General features: G+C 59.5%; 1 protein-coding gene across 1 annotated transcript; it reads left to right on the forward strand.

The window, feature by feature from the left end:
• Positions 1 to 17,248: 17,248 nt before the first annotated feature.
• On the forward strand, positions 17,249 to 22,570 carry KDF1 (keratinocyte differentiation factor 1). Its single transcript, XM_050909895.1, has 4 exons — positions 17,249 to 17,401; positions 19,511 to 20,624; positions 21,584 to 21,658; positions 22,335 to 22,570. The coding sequence occupies exons 2-4, from the start codon at positions 19,529 to 19,531 to the stop codon at positions 22,415 to 22,417; spliced, it is 1,254 nt and encodes a 417-aa protein (XP_050765852.1). The 5' UTR covers positions 17,249 to 17,401; positions 19,511 to 19,528; the 3' UTR covers positions 22,418 to 22,570.
• Positions 22,571 to 23,179: the final 609 nt, after the last annotated feature.

Here is a 23,179-nt window from a genome sequence, read left to right on the forward strand (position 1 = left end):
ACCCCCGTGGTGGCAACGCTGTGCTTGGGGGGGTTCCCATCTACCATTTAGTCTCTCCAGGGTTCACATCTTGAGGCTTTTCCCTGTGGCTGCAGTACCTTAAAGCATCATTTTCTATCGCTTACAACACGAGACCATCCTGCGGTCCTCAGGCAGCAGCTGAGGACCGAAAATCCCTCCTGCCCTGACACTGCCGGGGCAGCGACATGGGCCCGATGCTGCTACATCACCGCAGCCATTTCCTGGGCTTGGGCGCTGGGAGCGGTGCGCTCCCCATCCCCTCAGTTTTTCTTGGAAATGATGTGGGAATCAGGGAACGAGCCCATGTGAAAGGCGAAGGCTGATGCACCGGCCCCAGCCCTGACCTGCCGGGGCACCCAGCGGCACCGAGCACCCCGTGACCACCCACCAGGTCCTTCTGCTCACGTCTTGGCAGAGAGTGGCTGACCCCCGAGCATCAAGGGTCAGCACTAATTAGGTATGAGGAGCACAGAAAGCCTCAGGGTGAGGCCAGGTTAATGGCCTGGCTGCTCCCAGCCAAGTCAGCAATGCCTGGTGTGAGCTCTTCCTCCTCCTCCTCCGCCTCCTCCTCCTCTCCAAGAGGCAGCGGCTGTAATGTAAAAGTGTCAGCCCTGCCCATGGTCCTGTTGGTTTTTAAATCCCTGTGCGCTTTATTGCCTGTGCACGGGGAGCTCCCGGTGTGCCTGGCAGCTGCCTAAAACCTGGGGGTAACCAGTGCATCTCCTGGGGGAAACCCACCTCCCCTGACCGGCCGTGGCGAGGGCAGGACCCCCTGTCTCACTGTGGCCGGGCAGCTTTAAGCTGTGTCTTGGGGCTGTCCCCATGGATTATGGCATATCCCAAGCACGTTGTCCCCGCTGTGTCCTGCCAGGGCAGACGGAGGCTGCTGGGGCCCCGCTGGGTGCCCGTGCGAGCCAGGGCTTCCCCAGGGCTTCTCCATAATGGGAGCTGCTCCCGGCCTCTCTTCCCTCCTGCTCCTCTCCATAAGAGGCGAGGCGACGGGGAGAGCCGAGAGGAGCCTGCGCTTGGCTTCTCTCCGCGGATTCCTTTCCTGCCTGTCACTGACCGATATAGTCCCCGGCGTCAGCCTGGCCGCGCGTCAGCGGTGCCGAGGTCGGCGGGCAGGCGTTGGGCTGACGCACCCTGGGGACGTCGCTGGGTCTCGATGCCTCGTGGTGCCTGGGGGTCCCACGCCAGGCGGCAGGCGCAGCGCCCTGCCCGGGGGTTATTTCCATCCGAAGAGGCTGAGGCTCCTGGTGTCAGCCATCCCACGCACGGGGATGAGCTCACTGGTGCTGCGGGTCCACCACCCCTGCGGGTGCAGGAGAGGGAAGAGAAAGAAGGGATGTGGGTTGCTTTTCTTTCCCCTTCCTTCCTTTTTTCCTTCTTTCCTTCTTTCCTTCCTTCATTCTTTCCTTCCCTCCTTCCTTCCTTCTTTCCTTCCCTCCTTCCTTCCGTGCTCGAGGCATGGCAGAGCCACTCAGCATTGCCATTGCACACTCACGGTGCTCCAGAAGCTCGGTCCTTCACGGGAGCTGGGCAGCAGAACCAGCACCGTGTGCCCCTGCGCTGGGATCGCTCAAGACCCCCAAAAACCGCTCCATTTTTAGCTCTGCCAAATGAGCTTTGCTGGTTGAATGAACCCACTTTCAAACAACAGAGGGTTGGACAAATGTGGGGCTTTTTTTCCTTAAATCTCCACCTCCCTGAGTCACGGCAGCGTGCAAACCCTGACTTGGGGATGCCAAGGTCAGAGGGCCACCCGTTTCGCAGACACGCACCAGCACAGGGGGATAAGAACCACACGCGGGAACCGGGACGTGCCGCCATCTCACAGGTGAAAACCCGGAGCTGCCTCTGCTCCCCCACCTCTGGAAAGGGAACCCCCAAACCCCCAAACTCGTTAGTTTTGAGGATTACACCGCTGCAATTTTAGGAGGTCCTCGCGGACACCCTGGATTACACAGCCCAGGGATCTCCGGGTCTTCCCGGGGGGAGGCAGCAGGCAGGGAGGGGGCTGCAAGCAATAAGTGGTGCTTTTGGCAATGAATCTCTTTAAATCCCTTAACGAACTGTGGTCAGGTTCCAGGTCTCCCGTCATGTCGGATTGCTGAGGATTAGCAGGGACAGCCGAACGAAACGTGCAGGGGAGGGGTTGTCTCCCTTAGTATCTCTGCTCTGTACGTCCCTACTGCAGGGTGGGGTGTTGCTTTTAATATATATATATGTATATCTATATCTATTAGGGGTTGCAGGGGGGATCTGTTCCCGCCTCCCCCAGCCCTGCTGTGCATGAGATGGGACAGCGAGCAAGGCGAAACCGCTCGCCCGCACCTTGCCCTTTGCTCTGCACGTTATATAGCTATTTTGGGGTGCAGTCCTCTCTCCATCACCCTTCCCAGGGCTTGCCGCAGATTTGGCTGCTGTGGGTGTAGGGAAACTCGGGTGCTGTAGGGAAGGGGCTTGTGCAGGTGCTGGGATGCTCGGGATCAGCTCTGGGGAGGAGCGGGAGGATAACTCCCCTCTTTTGAAGACACAGCCCTTGGAGAAGATGTCGGATCCTGCCCAAGCTGGTAACATAAAGCACCTGTGGGCTTTGGGAAGGAGCCGGCTGCGGCGCAGACGGAGGCGTGTGATCGGATTAGGGCAGCCGGGGCTGAAAATAGAGACGCCGCTCTGCGACGGGAGGCTCGCGGGGTGCTTCAGCCAAGCCCGGGACGGAGGCAAGAGGCAGAGATATTTGAACCCTGGAAAATCACAGCTTGGACGGTCCCGGCTGTTGCCCAGTGGCCTCCTCCAGCCTGGCCTTCCTGGAAGGAGAAAGGCCATGAGAAACCACAGCCCCGAGCCCACACGTAGCAGGATTAATTACCCGATTTCCCTTAAATGATTCACTTAAAAAAGGGTTCAAAAGCCTGGAGAAAACCTTTCTCAACACCCAAACATTTGGAAGGGGTGTGGGGAGGGGGATGAGGCTGAACAAGCCACGTTCTGCTGCTCTTCTCCACCCAAGAGCAGAAGGTCTGCAGGGTGGATGCCACAAGGGAGCCGTGCCAAGGAGCGGGGGCACCACAGCAAAGCCTCCTCCCAGCTCTGCCGGGGAGTGGGGTGCGTGGGGCAGGACCCCAAGAGACGTGGCAGGTCAGCCTCATGCTGGGGGACCCATCAGGCTCACATGGACCCCATGGCATGGCTTTGCACCCCGGTCCGAAGCTGCCCAGCTCTGCAGCATCCCCGACCCATCTCTGGCTGCATCTTTCTGCCAGAGCTGCTCCTGCTTGCGCTGAGCTGGGGACACTGGGCATGCTGGGCACCGTCCTGCCCGTGCCATCACGCTGCCATTCATTCCCCAGGGCTGAGACAGGGGCAACCAAGGCATTTGCCTGGGACCCCACTCCACGTGGGGCTGCCATGGTCAAAATCACCCAGGACAAGAGCAGGGGAAGATGTGCGATGTGACCGTGACCGTCCCGCGTGGGCGCGGGGGCTCTGCAGGCTGGGCGGCAGAAGTGAGCCGGGCAGGAATTAGGGACGTTAACTTGCAGGGCAAAACAAACCGATTGCTAAGGTTTAACCAGATCAGTGACTTAAAGAGCTTTAGCGGGGAAGAGAGAACTGGACCAAGACGCGCTTAGCACAGTAAGGCGAGCGCAGGGCAGCCAGCCTGGCAGCCACGCGCAGCAGGAACAGGCTCCCGAGAGCTGGAAGCCCACCAGAGCCAGGGTGAGACCCTGCGTGGGGACATGGGGACCAGCTGCACCGGGCTGGGGGTGCTGGGGCAGGGGGAGATGGGGTGGTGGGGAAAAGGGTGCCCGCTCCCACCTCCATCACCCGAATCACAGCGTCCCCCACCTGCACCAGTCTTCACCCAGGGGACAGGGCAGCTGCAAACCCACAGTGACCCCCTGTCCCTTGGGCCTAGGGGGGTCTCAGGTCCTCAGTGGGGGGGGGGGGGGGGGGCAGGCATGGGGCAACCGAACTGAAAAGAGGGGATTTATCAGCATTTCTCAGCACAGCCGAACTGGGGGTTGAAGGACAAGGGTGCCTGTCCTGGGGGCTGATGGGGGGGAAGATGACAATACCCCTGGGCTCAAAAGGAGCCAAAACCGTGCTCAGGTGTGTTCCCAGCCCCGGTCACCCACCCAGCCCCTGCAGACACCCCCGGGCACCGGCTGCTCTGGCCAGAGGACAGAAAGAGGCCAAAGTCCCAGTGCAGTGACTTCCAGCCCCCCAAGAAAGCTCCGGGGGGAGTCCAGGCTGGGCTCAGCTGCCCAAAGGGGCAAATCAGGGGCCAGGGGGGGCAATTCCCACCCTCTGTGGCTAATTGGGGCTGTAACGGCCTCTTAAAGGAGTAAAGACTGGAGGGGGAGAGGGCATGAAATGGAGATCTGGGGGCAGGGGGGGTTGTCCCAGGAGGAAAGGGTTAAGGGGGAGGTGGTGGGCTGGGGGAAATGTCTTTTAAGTGCTAATACTGCGCTCTGTGCAGGGAAACGCTGGGCTGCGGGGAGGGGAGAGCTGGGGGGGGGATGCTGCGGGGAGGGGAGAGCTGGGGGGGATGCTGCGGGGAGGGGAGAGCTGGGGGGGGATGCTGCAGGGGTGAGGCCAGGCTTGGCTGGGGACCCCAGCGTGAGGGGACACATCCCCGATGCCGGGGCTGGAGGGGGGAAGCCGCGTTCCTCCTGCCCGGTCCCCCGCCGGCACCGCGGAGCTGCTGCGCGGCGCTGGGCTGTGGAAGGCGGCTCCTGCAGTGCCCTCTTGCGACGCCGTCCCGGAGAGACTCTGGGCCTCCGCGGTGGCCTCCTGGGACCTGGCCTGGGGACATTCAGGGGCCAGCCCTGTCCCTCCATCGCCCTCGCCCCATCCCTGTCCCCCCCTCCATCGCCCTCGCCCCATCCCTGTCCCCCCCCTCCATCGCCCTCGCCCCATCCCTGTCCCCCCCCCCCCCCCCCCCCCCCCCCCCCATCGCCCTCGCCCATCCCGTCCCCCCCCCATCGCTCTCGCCCCATCCCTGTCCCCCCCCATCGCCCTCGCCCCGTCCCTGTCCCCCCCCCCCCCCCCCCCCCCCCCCCTCCATCGCCCTCGCCCCGTCCCTGTCCCCCCCTCCATCGCCCTCGCCCCGTCCCTGTCCCCCCCTCCATCGCCCTCGCCCCGTCCCTGTCCCCCCTCCATCGCCTCGCCCCGTCCCTGTCCCCCCCCTCCATCGCTCTCGCCCCGTCCCTGTCCCCCCCTCCATCGCCCTCGCCCCGTCCCTGTCCCCCCCTCCATCGCCCTCGCCCCGTCCCTGTCCCCCCCCTCCATCGCCCTCGCCCCGTCCCTTCCCCCCCTCCATCGCCCCCCCCCCCCCCCCCCCCCCCCCCCCCCCCCCCCCCTCCATCGCTCTCGCCCCGTCCCTGTCCCCCCCTCCATCGCTCTCGCCCCGTCCCTGTCCCCCCCTCCATCGCTCTCGCCCCGTCCCTGTCCCCCCTCCATCGCTCTCGCCCCGTCCCTGTCCCCCCCTCCATCGCCTCGCCCCGTCCCTGTCCCCCCCTCCATCGCTCTCGCCCCATCCCTGTCCTCCCCTCCATTGCTCTCATACCAACCCTTCCCCTTCTCCACCACTCTCACCCAGTCCCTGTCCCCCCTCCATCACTCTCACACCAGCTTCTCGGTAGAATTTCGGCTCTGGGGAGTTTCTGTGCCTGCAGCCCTGCCAACCCTCCCTGGCACCGGCATTGTGCCAACACGCTTCATTGGGACTAGCCTGAAGGAATTAACAGCGGAAAGGAGAGAAGCTGGGCTTAGGTATTAACACGCCACATATTAATTTTATTTTTCCCAGAAAGTCTGTAACAAAATAATCTCATAAAACCAACAAGTGTTGGTGCTATTTATGTAATGTTATTGCTGGCAGGAGGGCAGAAAGGCGAGCGGGGTTACGTAAAGCCCTGCGCTCCCGGGGCAGGGGATGCTCCCAAAGGCAGACAGCGAAGGATGAGGCTGCTGCTCTGGGTTTTCCCTCTGACCTTGTGCTGGAGGTGGTGTGGGGTTTTCTCCCCAAAATTCTTGCCCCAAACAGGCCCAGGACCCTTCAGCAGGACTTTGCTGCTGTCCCCATCATGTGTGAGCAGCCCGGTGACAGTGTCAGCTGGAGCTTTCTGGGGGTAGCACGGAGCTCCTGTGCTGTACGGGGCACGGGGGTTCACGGGCTAGGTCACCCACAAAACTAAACCAGGATGCCCAGCTGGCATTGCAGGGGGCTCCTGGCTGGTGGCTGGACCAGCCTTGTCCACCCAGAGAGCGAACCTGGATGTCTGGGTACCAGCACAGCCACGTCCGCAGCCTGGCACACAGGGATGGGGCTCGCTGCACACCACAGCATGGCTTTGGGGAGCCCCAGCAGGTTGGGAAGCAGTAGCATCTTGCAGGAGCTGCTGCAGAAGTCAGTGGATGACGCTTTACCTGCAGAGACGTTGCCCAAAACCACGGCCCAGGGACTCGTGAGGATGCAAGAGGTGATGGCTGCTCCCATGCAGCAGAGGCAGTCCCACAAGTGTGTTATCCTGGCCACGAGCAGCCACCGTGTAACGGGACTCCGCGGTTAATTTTTACTTTCTTTCTATTCTTTTTCCTGAAACAGGTATTGCATCTCGCTCCAGCATCAGCGTGGGGAGCTGCCGTTACTCCTCCACTCCCAAAGCCGGGTCTCAGATGTGGCCACAACCTCCCTCCCCACCACCCTTCCGCGCGGTTTAACTGCACTCGCTGCTCTTCCTGCGAAACGGGGGGGGACATCCATCCCCCTGCCCCGGGAGACAGAGGGCACCCCAAATGCCTTTCCCCATCCTTTGAAATCCTGCGTGTGGCTTTCCCTGGGCACCCGGAGCAGACGGGTATCCTCATTTCAGCTAAACGTGCACTTATTTGCCGGGTGGAGCTGCGAGGGCATCTGGGATCTCCTTCTTGCCCTTCCACCAACCCTCCCGTCCTCACTAACTGCATCAGCCTCCCCCATCCGGTAGGAAAATGGGAATAAGCATGTGAATTGCAATGGATGTCATATTCCAGCTAAAGATACTGTCAGAACACCAAGTGTGATGAGACCGTAACCTTACTGAGATCGAAGGGTAGGGAGGAACCGTTGCATCGAAGGATTATGAATGATTTTGGTCTTACTGTTTTAATGGAGTTGACTTTTTTTTTTTTTTTTAAGGTCTTTCCCTGCCCTTCCTTTAAGTAGGTTCTGCTTTAATCAGGTCAAAAGCTGATTTGCAAATAATCAGCAGGGAGGGGAAAGAAATCGAGGGATTTAAGCCCAAGCTGTGCATTTCGTACTATTAATTGAAAGCCTGGGAGAGATAATGTGTCCCTTCTCCTGGCTGAGACCTGTAAGCTGCTATTAGCAGCAAACTCCCCACCCGGCTCGGGGAATCACCTCCTGGTTGGGATTACGGCTGTGCACGCATGGGAAAACCTCCAGCAGGCAGCAGTTTAGTGAAAGGGCAGAAATTAGGGAGCATCGAGGAGATACGGGGTGTCAGAGCATCTGTGAGCTCCTCTTAGGGTAGCACAAAACCAAAAATAATTGTTTGAAAACAGAGATTAATAGGAGAAAGACACATCCCCCTCAGCACATGACCATAAAGTCATGCTGGTAGCTCAAATATTTCTCTGCCACCTATTTTTTGCACACATTCATGGGCAAGTTGTACCTTATTTGTGACCTTATATGAATTTTTCAGGACAGACTATGTCTGTATGTGTGTGTGTATATATATGTACATCTGCAGCGCTTGGCAGAGACCCCGGACACTCGCAGTGGCACTCTGCTGCAGGCAGCTCCTAACATTTTCCACATCCCCACAAACCCGGAGGAGAGAAGAGGTCAATAATCAGAGAAATCCACTCTGGTATTAATTACATGCCATTGCCGGGCTTATTTGCTAATCCCCATTCTAATCACCCTCTCAGTTATATTTCAGCCAGCACCTAAGGACACCGCGTGTAATGAATAAAATATATCAAAGTTTACTTCTGCTCGTGTCCTGCTGCGGAGCATGGGCAGCACAGTGCAGGCAGCACTGTACAGGCAGGAGTCCGGCAGCAGCACTGTACAGGCAGGAGTCCGGCAGCAGCACCAGCCGGCGCAGAGGCGAGAAGCGAGGATTACACAACAGACCTGCTGTCTCACACCAAGGTAGTCGCGGCACATTCATGAGTCAGTGAAATCCCCCCCACCCCAGCCCAAATCAAGTGGGTTTTTTTAATTAATAAAAAATAAAAAAATAAGGGGGGTGAGTTATGGTTTCCCAGCAGGAGGGAAGGATTCGTGCAGCCTCTGGGGAAAGCCACTGCGAAAGCTTGGCGCAGCAAAGCGAGACCCCGTTTCGTCGGTGGCTTGGCCAAGGGATGCCGTTAGCCCGGGGACGGCAAACGCTGCGGCTGTGCCCGGCGAAGGAGCGAGCTCGTGGGGGGGCTTTGCCGGCTGAACCGCTGCAGTTCCCGGGGCGGAAGGGATGATGCTGTCAGGTCCGAGCCCTCCGTCCTGAGACCAGCTCAGGGCTGGCGGGGCAGAGATGGGGACAGCGATGGGGACAGCAATGCCAGGGCCCCTGCACAAGCCTTCTGCCCGGAGAAGGGTGCTTCGTCCTGAGCCCACCTCCACCTCTTCGTGCCTTCTCACCCCTCCGGTGCCCACAGTGACAGGCTCTGCTGCAGGGTGACTTTTGGGGTGCCCAAGGACTCTTGCTGGAAGCACGGGGAGGCTTCAGGTGTCACCCGCCTGGTCAGTCGTTAAAGCAGTCCCAAAAATCCAGCTTGGTGGGAGGCAAACGGTGCCGGTGCCATCGCGAGGACCAGTCCTCTTCTGCTCTCTGCCCCCACAGGGCTGCACAGTCTGGAGCCGAAATCACTGTCCAGGGATGGTGGAAGTGGGGTGACCCCCGAGCCCGCTCGATTCCCCCACTGAGGCTTGCACAGGGGTACGTGAAGGCTGCAGCCAAGCCCCAGCGTGAGGCCCAGTCCCACCAGTGTGCTGCTGGCCCAGGGTCTCGGGGACCTGAGTGGGGCTTGGACAGGGAAGGGGTCCTGCCCCATAGAGGCTGCCCTGAACCTGCTGCCTTTGGGGGGGGAGGTGACCCCAGAGTGGGCTGGGGGTGCTGGCAGCAGATTCCTCTATAAACAACCCCAGACCTGGCAAGATCCTCCAGGGACCCCAGACTCTGTAGGGTCCCTCGTGCACCCCAGACCCTGCAGGGTCTCCCAACTCCATGGGGGTTCCCAGACCCTGCTGGGTCCCCCAACCTCACTGCCCCCCCCCCCCCCCAGTCTGCCAGCTCACTGCATGCCCCTGGACCCCTGACCCTGCAGGGTCCTTCAAGCACCCCAAACCCCCAGGGTCCCCCAGGGACCCCCCCCACCCAGATTCCTCAGGGCATCCTAAGGTTCCCCAGACCCTGCTGGGTCCCCTGGAGTGCCCCAATCCCGCAGGGTCCCCTAAGGAACCCCAGATCCCATAGGGTCTCCCCCCATCAGACCCCTCAGGCCACTGCTGAGGTCCCCAGACCCTGCTGTGTCCCCCCACCCCATAGGGTCCCCCAGACCCCTCACACCCTGCAGGATCCCCCTGGGACCCTCAAACCCACAGGTCTCCGACTCATCAGACTCCCCAAGACCCTCTAAAGGACCCCAGACCCTGCTGGGTCCCCTCACCCCATGGGGCCCCCCACACCCTGCAGGATCCCCCTGGGACCCCTAAGCCCTCCTGACCCGCTGGGTCCCAACCCATCCGACTCCTCAGGCCACCCCCGAGGTTCCCCAGACCCCGCTGGGTCCCCCCCACGCCCTGTAGGGTCCCCCGGGACCCCCAAACCCTGCAGGGTCCCAACCCATCCGACTCCTCAGGCCACCCCGAGGGTCCCCAGACCCTGCTGGGTCCCCCCACGCCCTGTAGGGTCCCCCCGGGACCCCCAAACCCTGCAGGATCCCAACCCATCAGCCTCTCCAGGACCCCTCAAGGACCCCAGACCCCGCTGGGTCCCCCACCCCTGTAGGGTCCCCCCGGACCCCAAACCCTGCAGGATCCCACCCCACCTCCGCCCCCCAACCCCAACCCCCCCCCCCCCCCCCCCCCCCCCCCCCCCCCCCCCCCCCCCCCCCCTCCCACCCCCGAGGTCCCCAACCCGCTGGTCCCCCCACGCCTGTAGGTCCCCCGACCCCCAACCCTGCAGTCCCCCATCAGCCTCTCCAGACCCCAGACCCGCTGGGTCCCCCCCACGCCCTGTAGGGTCCCCCAGGACCCTCAAACCCTGCAGGATCCCAACCCATCGGACTCTCCAGGACCCCCTCAAGGACCCCAGACCCCACCGGGTCCCCAAACCTCCCCCCCCCCCCCCCCCCCCCAGACCCTCCCCCGTCCACCCCTAGGCGGGGCTGCGGGGCGCGGCGGGCAGGCGGCGGGCAGCGGTAGCCGGTGGGGCGGTGGGGCGGGGGCGAGCGGGGGCCCAGGGGACGCAGCTGCGGAGGGCGCGGGCGGCGGCGAGGAGGGCGGCGGGGCGGGGGCGGGGGCGGCGGCGGAGCCCCTTCTGCAGCCGCTGGCTCTGCGCCGCCAGCGCCAGCTGGGCCTGGGCCACGCCGGCTCCCAGGCGGCCCAGGGCCTCGGCGCGGGCGGCCAGGCGGAGCTCGGCGTGCCGCAGGGCGCAGTGAACCTGCCGGACCCGGCCCTCCAGCTCCGCCGCCGCCCGACGCCGACCCTCCGCCGCCACCAGCCGCCGCCGTGCCGCCGCCAGCTCCACCGACCCGGGGCTGCTGCTGCTGCTGGTGCGCTGGTGCGGTGTTGCTGCCGGTGCCGCCGCCGGTGGTGGTGGTGGTGGTGCCGCCGGTGTTGGTAGCGCTGCGATCGGGGCGCTGCTCGCTGCCCGCAGCCGGATCCGTCGCTGCCGCTGCCGCCATGGGAACGGGAACGTGGAGCGGGGTAGCAGCGCGGTGAGGATATATAGCCCGGGGGCGGCGCCGGCTCCGTACGGCTCGGCCCCGCCGGGGGCGGCACCGGCACCGGCACCGCACCGGTACGGGGCGGGGGAGGAGGGACACGACCCCGGCCCGGTACAGCCCGGCACCGGTGGGGTATGCTCGGGTCGGTACGGCAGGGCTAGGTATGGCTCGGTACGGCACCGCTACCGTCACGGGTCCGGCGGGGCACGACCCGGCCCGGTACAGCCCGGCACGGGTAGGATGGCTCGGTACAGCACCGCTACCGTCACGGGCCCGGCTCGTACCGGCACCGGGCTCGGTACGGCACTGGGCTAGGTATGGCTCGGTACAGCACCGCTACCGTCACGGGTCCCGGCTCGGTACCGGCACCGGGCTCGGTACGGCACTGGGCTAGGTATGGCTCGGTACAGCACCGCTACCGTCACGGGTCCCGGCTCGGTACCGGCACCGGACTCGGTACGGCACCGGTACCGGTACCGGCACCGACACGGCCCTAGGCTCGGTACGGCCCGGTACAGCACTGGCCCTGGGCTCGGTACGGCACCGGCGCGGCCCCAGGCTCGGTATAGCCCGGTACGGCACGGCACCGGCCCGGTGGCGGCAGTAGTTCGTGGCGCTGGAAAACTGCCCTCGCTTGGGGGGGGTCGCTGGGAAATGCGGAGCTGGGGAGGGAGGGGGGGGTCACTGGGAAAGACTGGACTTGGGAGGGGGTTACTGGGAAGGGTTACTGGAGGGGTTATTGGGAAAGGCTGGGGAGGGTTAGTGGGAAAGGCTGGGCTGGGGGGGGTACTGGGAAAGGCTGGGCTAGGAAGGGATACTGGGAAGATTTACTGGGAAGGGTTAGGGGGAAAGGCTGGACTGGGATGGGTTACTGGAACGGCTGGTTTCATGTCTGCAGCCCCTGGGAGAAGCAGCTTAAGAAGCTGCTGGTGCTGGTTGGGGGATGCTGGTGCCCCAGCCGCCAGCCTGGGGCAGGGACAAGGGCAGGGGCAGCCCCCGTTCCCCTCCCTCCCCCGGGGCTGTGGCTGGGGTGCCCCAGCCTTGGGGTGCAGGGGACGTGGCACCAGGACAGCGTGTCCTTGGTTGCATGACTGTCACAGCAACGTCGCTGCCAACGTCATTATCATTTAAGACGGCGTTAATAGAACTGAGAGTGGGCCAAGAGGGCACGGGGAGGGGGCTGGAGCGGGAGGGTGCCGCTGCCACCTTGCTCCCCCCAAGGAGCCTGTTTTTTGGGGTTCCTCCTGCCGGGACGTCACGTCAGCAGCTGCATCTCCACGTAGGTGCGTGAGGTAAAGCCCGCTTGTGTTTTGCATCAGAGCAGCAGAGAGGATAAAAGGGATGATAGGAACCGGGTGCCGAGGTCTCATCCCAACCCCAGAGAGGAGAAAAAGCCTAAGCCAAAAAAAAAAAACCCCAGCCTAAATCTGTTCCAGGCACAGCCACGTCCAGGCCTGCAGTGGATGTCACCTCCGCCCCACGTGGGCTGGTGGCAGCTTTGCTTTCCTTACCTTAGGGGGAAAAAAATCCCCATCCCTTGTGCTTTGCGTCGCATTCCTGCTCTTGCCAGTGCTGCCACACGTCTGGCAGACACCGGAGCAGCGTCAGAGGCTGCTGCGTCACGGCTCCCGGCCCCCGCTGCCTGCTCGTCCCTTCCCTGCCCGTCCACCGGCTCCCACTGCAGCTCCGCTGCCCGGTGTCGGAGACACGGCCACGACATTTGCTTAAGCTCTTCAGGCTGCATTTCAGGCTGTAGGGAAGCTGAAGCCCAGGCTGAGCTGTCTTCACGTATCCAATGGAAATGCTGCTATAAAATGGGGTTTGGGGATTTGAGGGGTGCTGCTCCATCGTAGGTTCAGGGTCAAAGCTCTCCTCTTGCTCCCTCTGCCTCCAACGCAAAAGAAACTGTGGGGACAAGCAGGTATGGAACAGAACATCTTCCTCTCTGATTTTTTTGCTCTGCTTTGGTGGAACCTGGACCCCCAAGGGTACCCCCAAAGGGGGAAAGGGCCGGGGTCTGTCTTGCAGTGAGCTTCCCCCATTCCCCCAAGTGGAACCTCAGAATCGCTGAGGTTGGAGGGACCTCTGGAGGTGCCTGCTCCATCAGTCACCTGCTCATAAAATAATTGCTTTTTTGGGTCACCCCCCAGGCCTGTGCTGCTCCAGTCCCTGGTCCAGGGTGAGAGAACGAAATGGAAACGGGGAGCAGCCGTGCCTGGACATGAGCTTAAGAAACAAGAAGGGGCCAGATGGGCCAGGGATGTTGGCCAGTGAGGCTGAGGGTGTCGCTGAGCCCCCGCAGTGGCTGTGTCCCCAGGCTGTCCCAGCCGGCCATAGCACATCCCGGTAGATGAGCAGACAGAGGCTGGTAAAGGCAAATAATAGAAAAATACAAGAAATGCCCCTGCCCCTCAGGGTAAGTCACTGCCCGAGTCCCAGAAACCCTCCCATGCTGCTGCGGGATCTCTGCCTGGGCTGACGAGCTATTAATGATTTAGCAGAGGAGTCTGAAATTAGCAGCGCTCAGAATAAACCTCTTTGATGCAAAAGCCCCGTTGAGAGCGTTGTTCTCCCTTTCCCGGCAGCGACCCTCCGCACCCGCAGCCGCACATGGAGGTACCAGCCGCCGGGACGGGGCACCGCGCTGCATCCCGCAGCCGGCCCGGTGCTGGTCCCCGGTATTCCCCCAGGGATGCGGGCAGCCAGCCCCGCGTCGGCCGTGATCTGCCTTGGGGTAGGGCAGCCCTGCGGGAGGACACAGCCGAGGGCTGTGTGCTGGCCTCTTATCTCCAGCCTCTTTAAAGCCCCACGTTGGGATGTGCTCCAGAAAAGTGAAGCCTTATTATAGGCAGTAAATAATTAATGTTAGTGCCATCTCTCCCAGTGTCTCTGCAGGTTTTTTCCCGCGGTGTCCCAGTTACCAGGGCAGGGGGGAACCCAGGCGCTGCTCTCTCATCCTGGCCCAGTTTAAGGGAAGGAATCCTGCGTATGGATTTCAGGTTTAAGCCCCAGGACTCCTGGGTCGACCCAGCTCCCTGCCCCGCCATCCTGGACCCAACAGCACTGGCAGCGGCAGTTTGGGACCGGAGCCCTGGCACACGGTGACAGCTCAGCTGGGAGGTTATGGGGCACGGGGAAAATGCAGGAGCCGAGGGGCATCAAGCAGCAGGGTGCTGGGCTCAGGGGGCCGGCCACACCGTGCTGCTCAGCTCATCCTGGCAGTGCCAGGCTCGATGGGGCAGCACCGGGACAGGTTTCGTGGCCGGGATCTATGCTCAAGGCACCTGGCAAAGAAGGAGACGACGTATTTCCAAGAAGTGCTTTGAGTTACACACAAATGAAAGCCCAGCCAGGGAAATGACACCGACTGGAATTAAGTACGATGTTCCTGTGCCAGAGGCTTAAATAAATAAACGCAGTCTTTGTGCCCTTTAGAGAAGGAATGAGCTTCTTGGCACTGGCACCATCCTTTAAATTGATTTCTCTCTCTCCTCTTTCCTCTCGGAAACCGGCTGGTGCATCTGAGCCGAGCGGCTGCCGCTCCGGCTGCAGCCTCGGTGCGCGGCCGCGGTTCTGCCAGGCTCCTTCCCTGCCTGCCCTGCTGCCCGCTTTCTCTCCTGGTTTCCTTCCTTTCCTCCAAACCTTCAGGGAAGGATCCGACCCCCTGAGAGTGAATCACCAGCTCTTTGGAGAGAACCACCGAGTCACCGAGCGGCAGCAAACAGGATGGGCTGAGCCCGGCAGCCCTGGTGCCCGGGGAGTGCTGAGCATCCCTGCAGCATGCATTCCCCTTGCGCCACCGCTGTCCCCAGGGGAACTTGGGCAGAAACGACCGCTCCCAGCAGGAGAAGGGACGGACGACATTGTTGCTTCGCAGGGTGCCGAGCAGAGAGGGTGAAATCACTCTCCACAGGTCCTTCTGCGGCTGCAGCCGGGTGGGAGAGCAGGGCTGGGTGGCAGGAGGGGTGGCCGAAGGCTTTGGGGGTGTTGAAGCACTTGGGCATGGCCTGGGTGGAGGTTCATCCTGGGGTGGACGGGCTCCCGACTCTAGCGTGAGGCACCCAAAACCACAGGCAGCACCCGGGGAGGCACAGGTGAGATGGTCTCCCCGGGGTGCAGGTCCCGTGGGACCCCAGGGGACGCATGTGGCCACCCCACGCCTGCCGCTTTATGCCCCTCGGCGGGGAGGTGCTGCCCGGCGCAGGCAGCACTGGGGGGGATTTTGCCTGCAGGGGAGTTAAAATGACAAGGAACAGTGCAGGGCAGATCGGGGGGGGATCCTCGGGATGGGGACCCTCGGGGACAGGGATCCGTTGGGGCAGGGATCCTCAGTGACAGGGATCCTCAGGGATGGGGATCCTTGGGGACAGGGATCCTTGGAGGTGGGAATCATTTGGGGCAGGGAACCTCGGGGACAGGGATCCTCAGGGATGGGGATCCTTAGGAATGGGGATCCTTGAGGACAGGGATCCTTTGGGACAGGATCCTCAGGGACGAGGGTTCTTTGGGACAGAATCCTTGGGGATGAGGATCCATTGGGATAGGGATCCTTCAGGACAGGGATCCTTGGGGATGGGGACCTTGGGGACTGGGATCCTCGGGGAAGGCGATCCTCAGCGACAGGGATCCTTGGGGACGAGGACCCTCAGAGACGGGGATAGTTTGGGAGACAGACCCTTGGGGATGAGGATCCTCGGGCAGAGGGATGCTTTGAGACAGAGTCCTCAGGGACAGGGGTCCGTGGGGACGGGGATCCGTGGGGACAAGGGTCCGTGGGGACTGAGACCCTTGGGGATGGGGAGCCCGGGGGTGCGGGGAGCGGGCAGGGCGGGCCGGAGCAGCTTCGCCCGCCGCACTCTGCTGTCCCTCGCGGCGGCCCGTCGGGCCGGGTCACGTGGCTCACCTGGCCCAGGTGAGGCGGGGCCGGACGCCGTTCCCTGGCTCGCAGGTAACGCCGGGGCGGGGGGGGCCGCGACGCCGCCGTGGGGGGAGCCCGGCCCCGACCCCGACCCCGCCCCGGCCCCGGCCCCGGCCCGCCGGCAGCGCCCCCCGCCGCTGCTCGGCCCTTCCCCCGGCGGGGCCGCCCGTCCCGGGCCTGGGGGCAGCAGCAGGCCGCGACCGGGAGGGAGGGAGGGAGGGACGGCGGGAGGGAGGGGCGGGCGCTGCCCCCCCCCTACCCCAGGGATCCCTACGGTTCTCCCCGAGACCGGCGTGCCCCGGGTGCCGTCCCCCCGCCAAGACCGGCTTCTCCCTCTCCGTGCGCCCCGGGCCTCCCCCGAGGCCGTGCGCCCCGGCCCCCCACCCAGGGTTGGGGGACAGGCCTCCCCCCCCCCCCCCCCGCCACCAGCGGTCCCCGTGCTGTCGTTGTTCCCCCGCTCTGTCCCCTCCTCCTGCTCTGGGACCTTCCCTGCCCTCGCCCTGGGGGGCTGGTGTCGGTAGGAGCTCTCCCGGGGGGGGGGGGGGGCGGTGGGGTCTCCCCGGCCCCGGCTGGGGTCGGCTTGGCTTTTGAGGGCTGAAAAACTAAGGGGGGAGCGGGGTGGGGAGCCCGGGTGGGAAAGGGCAGGCCTGGCCGGGACGGGTCAGTGGCTCTGCTGGAAGCCGGCTGTTCTCTGCTGCCAGCTTCTCTTCTCCTGAAAATCCACAGTCTCGAGGATGTCGGGGGGCCCAGGGTAGGCAGAGGGGCCTCCGCTTGGTGCCCAGGCAGGTCTCCCCCCCTCGCAGCACTTCATTTGTGAGAAGGAAGGGGCAAATCTTGTTTACCTGCACAGTGGTGGAGTCCTGGTTGTCAGCTGGAACCGGGGGTGTTTTGGGCCGGGGGCACGGGGAAGCGTTTGGCGAGAGGCAGTTCCTTGGCCGGGTTGTTTATATCCCAGGTAGGTGAGAGAGAGGATACAGGAGCACAGAGACGAGGCCGGATCCGTGTTACTCTGGGCCAGGGTCTCTATCGCTGCCCGGTGCCAGCAGAGCAGTCAGGAGTCCGGGAGCTTTACGGGGCGGCTTTCAGCTCCTGGCAAGGCTGCTTAGAAAACTTAACAGCTATTGATGCTTCCATATATTTAAGAGAAGTTGTATCTATGTGTAAATCTCATATCCCAACTTTAGGTCCCTGGCCCCTTTTTAAGTTAATGCTTTGACTTCCCTAGCTTCTAACGACAGTGGCAATGTGGTTACTGGCAAACCGATATGACTTTATTAAGTAGATTCACAACTTAATTTAGCTTTTTAAAAACTTTCAAAGGAACTCCTGTCCTCTGAACAATGAAGATCTTAGACCCCGGCTAACTCTTAGACACGCAAACTGTTTGTGAATCCCTCCTCGCTCTTCTGAGGCAGATGCTGAAGTTCTTTAGAAGGATCTTCTCCATTCACACACCGTGCCTGCGTGAGAACAGAGAAAGCTCCCAACGATCTTGTGAGTATCGACTCGGCTGTGGATTTTAGTCCGAGCTTTTGTTTATGGCTGTGTGAAGCAGCTGGCTGCGGGTTTCGGTCCAGCCCGTTGGCTTGGGCCAGAGCAGCCGCTGGATCGAGGAGCTGGGTCTTGTATGTGCTCCTGGGGAACTCTTCAGACGTGTGATCCGGTGGTCGCAGAGACAGGAGCTGTGATGGGAAGGGGGCGAGCTCCGTGTTCGGGGCCGGAGGTGTCTCTGGCGCCTGATGCAGCGGGGGGTTTGTGCCATGTCAGGCAAGTGGTTTGATCTCTGAGCCTGCAAGTCTTTTTCTGTAGAGCTGAGATAATACTCTTCCCTATGCCAAAGATGCTCTGAAATTTCAGAATATTATATATTGTTATATAAGTGATTGTTACTGTGCAATGCATGTGTTAGATCTCTTGATGAAGCCTCAGTATTAAGAAAAACATCCCGGTAAGCAGTTCTGTGCTTAGATCAGCTCAAATGTTTTCGGTTTGTTTTTCAATTTTGAACTGCATTACAAAAATGGTGACGCTGAGGGAAAAAACCTTGTTGTTCTGAAGGGAAAGCAATCAAAACTCTCAGCTGATGCTGAGTCTAGGGAGCTCTGCCTGCTCAGCACCGAAATTGGAGCATCTGGGGCTTTTATATTTAACATATTGTCCAGGAATGTGCAAAGGGAGCTCCTGGGACATGCACTACTTACGAGTTTTTATAAGCTAACGGAGCCAAAATATTCCTGGAAAGCAGTGGTGTGCTGTAACTGCCTGGTTTTCAGTCTGCGCCTGTTTCTTTGTGGGAGCAACATCACTGTTTGTTTTTAAAAAAAGGGGAAAAGAGGCAATGCTCTGACAAGGTAGGAAGATTTATTTATTCATGCTTGAGGTGCCCTATAGAAAGTATATAGTAGAGCAGCAGGGACAGTCCAAAAACACTTAAGCTATGGCTGGGCTCTCACTGCTTATTAATTAGCCTAATTAGTATTTAAAAGGATCTCTCGGGGGTGAAAGCAGTGTTAGCCAAGAAGCTTAGAAACCGTGGACAACTTAGGGGCCCACCATAGTCTGGGATAAAAGCGGCAGCAACAGAAGTGGCGAGTGACAGCCTCGACCTGACCTTCCTCACCATCCCCCGGTGCCAAGCTTTCTTCGTAACGGGGAGATTTGATGTGGCAAACTCTGCGTGTTGGATCTGTGGAGCTAAAGTGTGACACAGCACCCTGTAAAAACAGTTTACTCCTGTGTGCAGACCTGGGGCAGTTGTGTTAGTACAGTGGCAACGAGAAAAACAGTTGAGCGGATAGCCTGCTGTGGGATTTCTGTAGTAGGGTTTTGTAAAGGTTTTGCTCCCGCGAGGAGTGACTTGAGACCAACTTGTTGACAAGATCTTTTCTTTAATCCAGATGAAGACATCAGTTTTCCTCAGGAAGTCCTTAAGGTAACACGCTTTAGCATGACTAGCAAAAATCATCAGCGTTAGTAACGCCGTCATTGCTAAATCCTCTAAATTTGAATAGCATCAAATAACGTGGAGTCTGAATTGGCAGCTTGCATAATGATCGATCGCTTGTCATCTCCTCCTGGGCACGGTGTGTTTTGAAGTGGATAAGCGCTGTCACGGCCCAGCTTAATCCTAAGGAATGCAAGACAAAGGGGAAGTTGTTTAAAAGAAGATACTTTCCCTTTAGAGCCTGTCAGCTGGCTCCACCTACGGCTGTGCTGCTCCTGTATTGCTCTGGAGCAATGGCTCTGGAGCCCGACTCGTCTTTCAGCTGCGTTGAGGAAACCTCTTCTGAAGGCTACGGGGATTTTGATGTCTTAAAAATAGTCCTTTAAAACCACCTCTCTTCTGATTCAAGCATCTACCAAAAGGAAGCAGCAAAGCTAGAGTAGTTGGAGAACCCTGAAACGCAGGCTGGCTTCCCTCTCTGTGTGACAAGTGAGAACAGTGTGAGTCCTAATGCAAAAATATTTCTGTACATAATTGAAGTATTGAATTTGAGCTCGAGAATCACTGAATTTGAAGGTTAGGTCCTTCTCTGTTGGGCAACGTCTTGCTAAGGTGAGACTGGTGACAAATGCTTGACTTGAGACCTTCTTGTTCTCCAGGTGCCTGAGCGGTGAGCCATGCTGGGCCGGAAAACAGGACTCCCCCACAACCTGAACAGCCACCGCCAGCTGAACCAGTCCTGCCAGGAGGCTGTGCCCCTGCGGACCAGACCATCTAAGGAGACGGATGTCAGTTTGGAGGTGTTCAGCGGCTCTACGTCTGAAATCAAACAGAGCCGCACCAGAGCCCAGCAGATGTGGGATAGGAAAGGTCGCAAAGCTGACCTCAAAGACTCTAACGGGAGAGAGGCAGAAACAATTACCTTTATTTCTGGTACAGCAGAGGCTCCCCCAAACCAGAGCTTCTGCTGTTCCTCTCTCTCTCAGGCCTGGAACACATACAAGGCTGTTTTCTGTTGTATAGTGACCTGTGGGGGCTGCTTTCAGGACTGCAGTGTCTGTATCCCCTATCCGGGGCCTGCCGAGACCTCCACTGATGATGGAAAGAACGGAGATTATAATGGGCGACTGCCAAACAGCCCCGCCAACGTCTCTCCCGCTGAGAAGAATGGCAACCCGATCAAAAAGTCCAGCATGGGTAGCAGTTTCAGTTACCCAGATGTGAAACTGAAGGGCATTCCTGTCTATCAAAACAGGAGCCCCAGCCACCACCTGGAATCGGATTCGTGCTGCAAAGAGCAGCTGCCAGAGAAGCCCTTCAGGAACAGCATAGAAAAGCCACCGCTCCCCAGCAGCCACCGGAGTTCGGAGGAGTATTATTCCTTCCACGAGTCCGACCTGGACATCAGCGAGCTGAACGGTTCCATGTCCAGCAGGGAGATCGACGTCCTGATCTTCAAGAAACTGACGGAGCTCTTCAGCGTCCACCAGATCGATGAGCTGGCCAAGTGCACGTCAGACACTGTCTTCCTGGAGAAGACCAACAAGATCTCGGACCTCATCAATAGCATAACTCAGGACTACAACCTGGATGAGCAGGATGCTGAATGCAGGCTGGTCCGAGGCATCATACGCATCAGCACCCGGAAAAGCAGAGTCCGGCCCCATATTTCTATCCCAGCCAGCCAGAGCCACGAGGAGAAGTCCAGCAGAGGCAACGCACCCGATAGCGGCAATGAAACGATGCTAGAGTCCATAGTCATCAGCCAAGACGGTACGTGCGGGTTCCTTGGTGTTACCCCTTCAATACGAGAGGGTTATTTCATCAAAGCCGTGGAGATGTGGTAATGGAGCAGGGTTGAAAGCTGATGTCTGTCTTCAGGCTGGGCTTATTTTCCTGGGATGTGTGAATGGAGGGCCTCACGTATGACTGGAGACCTCTGCTTCTCACCAGTCACCGTGTTGTGGCTTTCTTGATAGTATCTTTCACTGTCAGTGAAGTTTGCGCTGAGCAATATAAGGGCTTATTCTGCTGCTACTGCCGTGATTCTGGCTTTCCTCCACACCTTTAAGCTAGGCAGAAAGACCGTGAGTCAAACTTAACTGGTATGACCAGACGAGCTGGCTTGTGCCAGAGGATGTCCAGTTACCAAGCTGGCTCTCTCCCCTGTGTTCTACCAGCGCTCTTTGCTTGCTAATGCCACCCTTAGACTACCGTGACAGAGTGCCTCCCTGGAGCTGAGACTTCCTCTACACAGCGGGGCGAGGAGCAGCCAGTAAATATCCCTGCAAAGAGGAGGGAAGGGCTGTTGCCACAGCGTAAGTGCCTCGTGGCTGTTTCAGGGATGCTCTCCTCCTTGTCTGGAGCAGCCTGAAGCGACTGACCTCCAGAACAGGTTGTAGGAGAGTTTGTTGTAGAAAGACCTTGAAAAGCTGAGGGGAGGCAGGGGGGGGCAAGGAGACATCCAGAAGTAACGGGGGAAAACGGGTGGCTGTTGTGCTTCCCAGTTTAGCAGTAAGGCTGCTGTTGCTTCCTGGTATTTAGGGACTACAAAGCTCAGATTACGAAGACAATGGTGGAAGCAATCTGAAGAATCAGACTCTACCTCTCCCATTACCTGAGGGTGGTGCCTTCTGAAGGAGAGCCCTGTGCGTTCCCTGACAGGGATCTTTACTCTTGAGTCATAGCTGCCCATCCTTTCCTGTCTCAGGCCCTCTTGGCTTTCATTCCAGATTTGGCCGTGCAAATATCGGAAGAAACACCAGCAGATGTGATAGCCAGGAATATGAGGCGGCATAGCAGCGCAGGTAACGTACCTGGCCGGGGTCTTAGCTGCAAAAGCATCACAGGAGTGAGGGGAATGCCCTGAACTTCTCATATTATGAATGCCTTCCGTTTTCACCATCCGCAAAGGCTGAGCTGACACCTGCCTCTTAGGTTACCGTAAGGGGTATAGTTCTCTTGAGCTCCGGTAGTGAAGGGAGCTCAGAAGACTGCCTGGGTTGGTTGGTCCTTCTGAAAAAGAATAAAACCCAAGTATGGAGTGCTCTCTGTCCATGCACAGTACTTGGCCTGAGAGCTTTCAGTCTCCGGGTGTCTTGACGAAGTTTTGGGGCTGTATTTGGGGTGTGACCGGCTAAGGTTACAGCTGGGTTATACCGGGAACAAAAGGAACGGTGCAAAAGGGAAGCAGCGGAAAGTGACGGGCTGTCCCCTGAGCTCTGATCCTCGTGGCGTGCATGCTCCGCTCCAAAGAGCAGCCCAGGGCTAAAAGACAAGTTTTCTCCTGCGTAATAACAGATCTGTCCTAGAAGATGGCTACAATACAGGCAGGGTTGTTCCCTGCCCGTGGGCTTTGTGTGGCTTTCTCCTCCCTCACGATACACAAAGCCTTTTGTGGCAGTTGCTTGCCTAACTGCCAGGCACTCAGCTGCTGTAGTTCACATTGTCTAATGTCACCATCTCTTCTCTTTCCTCTTCAAGGCTCTCCAACAAGCAGAGATTCCTCTTTCCAAGACACAGAGACTGACTCATCTGGGGCACCTCTGCTTCAGGTGTATTGTTAAGGAAAAGGACCCAAGCAGCAGGCAGGCATTCCAAGGCTTTGCTGCAATCAGATTTCTCCTCTTGCAATATGGAGTGTGCTATGCCACTATTTTTTTTTCCTCCCTCAGACTACCCTGATCCTTTGTTGAAGCCAAATTTCTCCTGCTGTCTGAATTTCACTGGATATTTTTTTTTTTTTTTTTTTTTTTTGGACAATATAGAACATCAAGGAAGTGAACTGTGGAGCTAATGAACTTGGGAGGTGGAATGTGTGCCCAGGGAGGAGAAGATGGACAAGGAAGTATCAGATAACTTATGCCTCTCTGATTTCCGTACTTCACGTTTAGCTTCAACAACCTCGGTGGCCCAGCCCTTTCCCTGCTTTGAGGATCTGCTGTACAGTTCTTGCTTTCTGGCATTGCATAAGTTAACTTGGGTAGGGAATAACTGGATGGTGTCTCTGTGTTTGTGCCGATGCTGAGGTGAAGGCCAAGCACCTGCTCTCTGGGGACCCAAATCTCTATTTAAAGTGGCTGGGTTGGTCCCAAAAACGTCAGTCAGTCCTCTATCCGTGGTGTTTGCAGTAGCCAGATCTGCCTTCTTCCTGCTGACCCTTACTGGTGTCATATCCTGCTGCCTGGGAAGGAGAAGGTTCAGGTAACGCGGTTCGTTTAATCTTCGGCCTCTTGGCGTGTCTCCCGAGATAGTGCCAGTTGCAGAGGGGTGGGATGCCGGGACAGCTGCCCCACTCTCACCTCTCGAGCAGCCCATGGGGATCGGCT

Source organism: Gymnogyps californianus, chromosome 22 (genome assembly GCF_018139145.2).
Source record: "Gymnogyps californianus isolate 813 chromosome 22, ASM1813914v2, whole genome shotgun sequence".
NCBI classification, from domain to species: Eukaryota; Metazoa; Chordata; class Aves; order Accipitriformes; family Cathartidae; genus Gymnogyps; species Gymnogyps californianus.

Coding starts and splice junctions, on each gene's coding strand:
- KDF1 (XM_050909895.1), top strand. CDS start 19,529: ATGCTGGGCCGGAAAACAGGACTCCCCCACAACCTGAACAGCCACCGC. Junction 20,625..21,583: donor CATAGTCATCAGCCAAGACG/GTACGTGCGGGT, acceptor CTTTCATTCCAG/ATTTGGCCGTGCAAATATCG. Junction 21,659..22,334: donor GAGGCGGCATAGCAGCGCAG/GTAACGTACCTG, acceptor TTCCTCTTCAAG/GCTCTCCAACAAGCAGAGAT.